Source organism: Fukomys damarensis, unplaced genomic scaffold, assembly GCF_012274545.1.
Source record: "Fukomys damarensis isolate Sample0158 unplaced genomic scaffold, DMR_v1.0_HiC HiC_scaffold_22, whole genome shotgun sequence".
NCBI classification, from domain to species: Eukaryota; Metazoa; Chordata; class Mammalia; order Rodentia; family Bathyergidae; genus Fukomys; species Fukomys damarensis.
The window spans coordinates 26,280,568-26,285,425 of NW_022900934.1; the positions used below are offsets into that span (position 1 = coordinate 26,280,568).

At 48.5% G+C, this 4,858-nt stretch overlaps 1 protein-coding gene across 1 annotated transcript in view; it reads right to left on the reverse strand.

The window, feature by feature from the left end:
* Positions 1-4,858, reverse strand: part of Ccm2l (CCM2 like scaffold protein) — a 15,157-nt gene that overhangs the window by 5,260 nt on the left and 5,039 nt on the right. The window contains exons 6-8 of the mRNA XM_019208068.2: positions 4,763-4,858; positions 2,224-2,359; positions 374-437 (exon numbers count right to left, since the gene is read on the reverse strand). Coding sequence (XP_019063613.1) covers positions 374-437; positions 2,224-2,359; positions 4,763-4,858 — 296 coding nt within the window. The remainder of the gene's footprint in view (positions 1-373; positions 438-2,223; positions 2,360-4,762) is intronic.

Here is a 4,858-nt window from a genome sequence, read left to right on the forward strand (position 1 = left end):
TACATATATATATATATATATATATATATATGAAAAAAGAAAGAAAAGAAAAAGAAAGCAAGCAGAACAGCTTGCTACTCGATTGTTGAGCTACTCGATTTGGGGTTTTCTACTACACACAATAAGCTAACATGATTTCTGGCATTGGCTGTGACTTGAGACACTGTAGCCATTGAGCTTGGGTAATTAAAGAAAACCTCTGTGGTCCTGGGTCTGGATTCTTTGAGCTCACTGGGGTCTGGCCCTCAGCTTACCTCCCACCCTCAGCGCCTAGTGTCCCAGCACAAAGCAGGGTTGGGTCCCCCTCTGTGGAGGAGGGACCATTTGTGCAGGGGCGGGGAGCGATGGTACGCCTGACAAGGGAAGTACCTACAAGGAGCTGCAGCAGCTGAAGTCGGCGTCATAGGCGTAAGTCCCATCTGTATGGCAGCTCTCACCTGTGGCCGGCAGAGGGACTGTCAGAGTGGCAAAGCAGGACATCCCTGGCTTCCCCCCAGCCCCAACATACAGCAGACCTTGGGCAACTCCGCTCCCCACTGTCAGCACAATACCCCTTCCTGCCTACCTCATGGGGCCTTGGGAAAAGCAGGTGTGGGAGCAGGGGTGTGTGTTGCAAATTGTGTTTGAGGCAAGACAAGAAAGATTTTGCAAGGGGAAAGGAAGTAAAAATCTTCAGGGGAGCTGGTGGGGGGCACCTGTAATCTCAGCACTCAGGAAGCTGAGGCAAGAGGATCACTGCAAGTTCAAGGCCAGCCTGGGCTGCAGAATGAGTCCAAGGCCAGACTGAACTACACGGTGAGTCATTGTCTCAAAAAAGAAAAAAAAATCTTCAGAGGAAAGCAGTATCATCTACAGAGAACTTGCCTTCTTCCCATCCTGCTATTTCACCTGTCCAGGTATTAGGCTTACTCTTCTGATGTCAGCTCTTTTCAGTGTACTTTGTCACCCTGACTTCTCCAATGAGGCCAGTTCCTCATTACACATTCTCTGTGTTTCTATATCTATCTGTATAACTATTTCACTACAGTCAGCCGGCCTCAGCCCAAGCTTCAGGAAGACAGAGCTGGATCTGAGTTTTCCCACCAGTATATCCTGATGGTTAGCACTGGATCTGACATAGTAGGCACCCAACAAGTATTTGTTTGTTTGTTTGTTTGTTTTTTGAGACAGGGTCTCACTATGTAGTTGAGGCTGACCTGGAACTCACTATGTAGCCCAGGCTGGTCTCGAACTCACAGTGATCCTCCTCAGCCTCCCGAGTGCTGGGGTTACAGGCGTGTGCCACCATGCCTGGCGCCCAACAAGTACTTTGTTGAATGAATGAGTTTGTGAACTACTTATTGGATTATATCAGTTATTAGTCTACCAGCCCTTTCAGAGTTGATGAGCTATCCCAGCTTCCCAACAAGCATAGTTTCCATGGGTGGGGACCTTCAGAGGACAAGGGCCAGTGCCCTGCTGCAGGAGCTATATAAGCAGGGACCATGCTGCAAGAGTCTATGGCTGAGGAATTCCCTAATGGCCTTGAATGCAGGATGGGAAGTGAGACTGTTGCAGATGGAAACTTTGAACTAGACACATCCGGGTCCAAGTCCTGACTCTTGCCATTTGCCATTTGGGAGATTTACTATTCTGAGCCTCAATGTGCTCATCTGTAAAACTGGAATTTACAGCCCCACTGAGTTCTGTCTATTCAGAGTACCTCCTGAGTGCCTGGGATGTACCCAGTCCTGTGCTGGGCTCCCAGGACAGACAAGTTACTATAAGGACTCAGTAAGACTTGGTACCTTACTACCGTGCTTGGCACATAGTTGGTGCTCAGCAAATGCCTCTGTTAGCCTCATTCTCATTCTGAAACCTGACTGCAGCCAAGGACCAGTCTAGAAATGTTGCTTTTTGACCCTGGCACCTAGTGGGACGGGATGGCTCAGTAGGCAGATAGTACATATGCTTATATTTCTGCAAAGCAGGGGTGCTCAAATCAAGAAAGAGAAAAGACCAAATGTGAGGGACTCATTCTGAATTTGGCAATCGGAAAGGAACATCTTTGATGAAACTAAGTCTAAAGTTGTCATGTTGAAGATCAACATTTTATTTTACCCACCTATTAAGGGGGCACTATAACTGTGGCAGAGATCAGGACTCTACAGGCTTTCATCATCCCTGAGTCCTCAGGCATCTGCCCTGTAGACAGGAGAGGAGGCCAAGAGTCTGGGTACTCACTGCGGCTGCAGAGCCACGGCCGCTCAGGTGTGGACATGTAGTGGTAGCCGGCCCGGTCCACACACTCGATGCTCTGGTCCCCATAGATGATCTGGAAAACCTGACAGATGAGTGCACAGGACTCCTCAGCAGCATCCTGGTCCAGAGAGGTGGAGAAGAAGAGCTCAGGTCCTCACTTGTCTCCAGGTGACCCCTGCTTCCTCACAGTGTGAGGAAGGACACACACCTAGGGCCCCTTTAAATTCATCTTGAAGACATTTCCCATCAACATTATATGATACTCTCTGGGCCTTGTGACTCTCCTATAGAATCCAGAGACAACTCTGACACTTCTGCCATGGAAAATGCACCCCAAATTTCTGAAAGGTTCTTGGAGTCTCCTGAATCTTATCTAAAATAAGCTCTAATTCAATATACAGGTATAGAAGCTGAGGTCCAGAGAGGGAAGTGATTAGTTGGGATTAGAACTCAGGCCTTCTAATGCATAGTAGAAGGAATAGTTAAATATGTGGCATAATCAAAATATATGGTGAATGTTTAAATTTTTAATTTTTAAAATTATTATTTTTATGTTTGAAGCATAGAGGAGTGTTTTGTGGGAGACACATGGCAATGTGTCTTTTACTATAAGACATTATTTTTCAATCACGCTGTGTCTATAACAATTTTAGGCTCAACACAGTTACTACTACTAGATACCTCCCAGATGTCATATTTAGATATGAGCTTCCTTCTGCCCAGTGCAAAAACGGAAGGAGGATGAATACTAAAGCTTGAAGAAAGGAGTTTAAATTTGTGGGTGGGACTTTTTTGAGATTGCATATTTGAAGAGGGATTTATCTCTTGAATTTACCTCTTTATGTCTGTAAGCAAGAGACACAGGAAGGCCATAACAATGAAGAGAGATAAACTTAATGAAGCTATTTCCTATTTTGTGTCTCTAGAAAAGTCCAAGGTATAAATTAAAAAGGAACTCAGGATAGGCATTTGGGAGTTGAAGGGAGTACTGATCATTAAGCCAGGGTTGGTAGTTACAGTAACCCTATGAAATGGACAGGGCTTATTTTATAGTTAGAGATGCTGAGGCTTAAAGTGGTTAAGTGACTGGAATGGGCTCATACAGCAGATTTGGATATTAGTGCCAGCACTGGGGTTTTGGACTCTTAACTCCTATGTCCTCCCAGGGACTATGATGACTCAGGTAGGAAGGAGACCAGAGGCTCAGACAACTCTGGAAAGCAATTCTTCATTTACACACTCCTTTAACAAGTCCTTGCTTCATCTTACTGTGTGGCAGGTACTAGCCTGGCCCTATGCCCGGAAGCCCCATGGTCCAGTGTGATAGAGAAGTCATATGTTGCCTCTAAATGACACAAACTCACTTTCTTTAATAAAAATGAGTCTCCTTGCCCATCCTCTATCACTGTAACCTTGTTCTTTTTGTTCCCCATGGCAATGATATAAAATGCCTTAATCCAGCCGTTCAATCTATTACCTATCAGGCATGGCTCTAGGTACCAGGGGTACCATAGGGATGCACAAGTCTCCTGCATTTTACCAGGAATGCAGTTTGGCTGGGATGGAGTCATGGGGGAGGGAAGAAAGAGGAGGCCAGAGATGAAATGGGGCTGGTGACTGAGGCCTAGATGGCTCTATAAACAACTGTAAAGGTTTTAGCTTTTACTCTGAATAAAAGAGGAGCCACTGGAAGAACTGGAGCAGAGACATGATGTGAACTTGTGTGACTGCAGAGAGAGACAGACTGGAAGAAAGTACTATATACACTGAGAAAGGCCCAGGACCTGGGGCAGAGGGACAGCTTAGAAGGCTTGGGGCTTAAAAGCAGCTGCCAGACGTTGTGCCCCCTAAGGGAGACACCGGATGACTGCTCACCTCAGCAGCCAAAGCACGTCAGCCTATGCTTAGCTCCTACCTGGCACTCAATAAACACGCTGGGGGCAGGGGAGAGGAAAGGGGAAGGAAGGAGGGAGGAGGGAAGGGGATGAGTATGGAGATCCGAGGCGGGGTGGGGACAGGCAGGGAAGGCAAAGCTTTTGCCTGGGGCCACCTTAGTTGCCAAGAGTACCAGCTCTGAACTTCCCGGGTTTGAATCTTGACGTCACCACCTGCTTCCTCCGCCACCTCGCCTTAGCGACTGAACCTCTGGTCTCTTTCCTGTGCAATGCGAATAGTGGCCATATTCGCCCCTAGGGGTCGCTGTGAGAATTAAATGTGAACGCTGTCCCTGTCTGACATGGACTGGCACTGTCTTCGTGACTTTTAACAGTGCTGGGGCCAACCCTGACCCTACTGGAGAAGTGGGCCGGAGGAGGGGGGTTCCCATCAATCTCCTGCCTATTTTGTTTTCGTTCTGTTGGGGGACCCAGGGCGAGGTGTCCCGCAGGGGTCCAGGGCTGGCATCACGGGCACACCTCGCGTCCTGGTGGGGTCGCAGGACTGGAAAGGCAGACCCCGGGAAGCTTGCGAAGGGGCGGGGCAGCCTCTCTGGCACCCGGGCGCGGGGTGCCCTCGGGCTCACCCTGTTGGGCACAGCCAGGATGACCAGGTTGCAGTAGGCGTCGGGGCTGGGGTCCTGAGGGTCCAGCGGGTTGGGGCCCGGGTGGCGCCGTTCCCA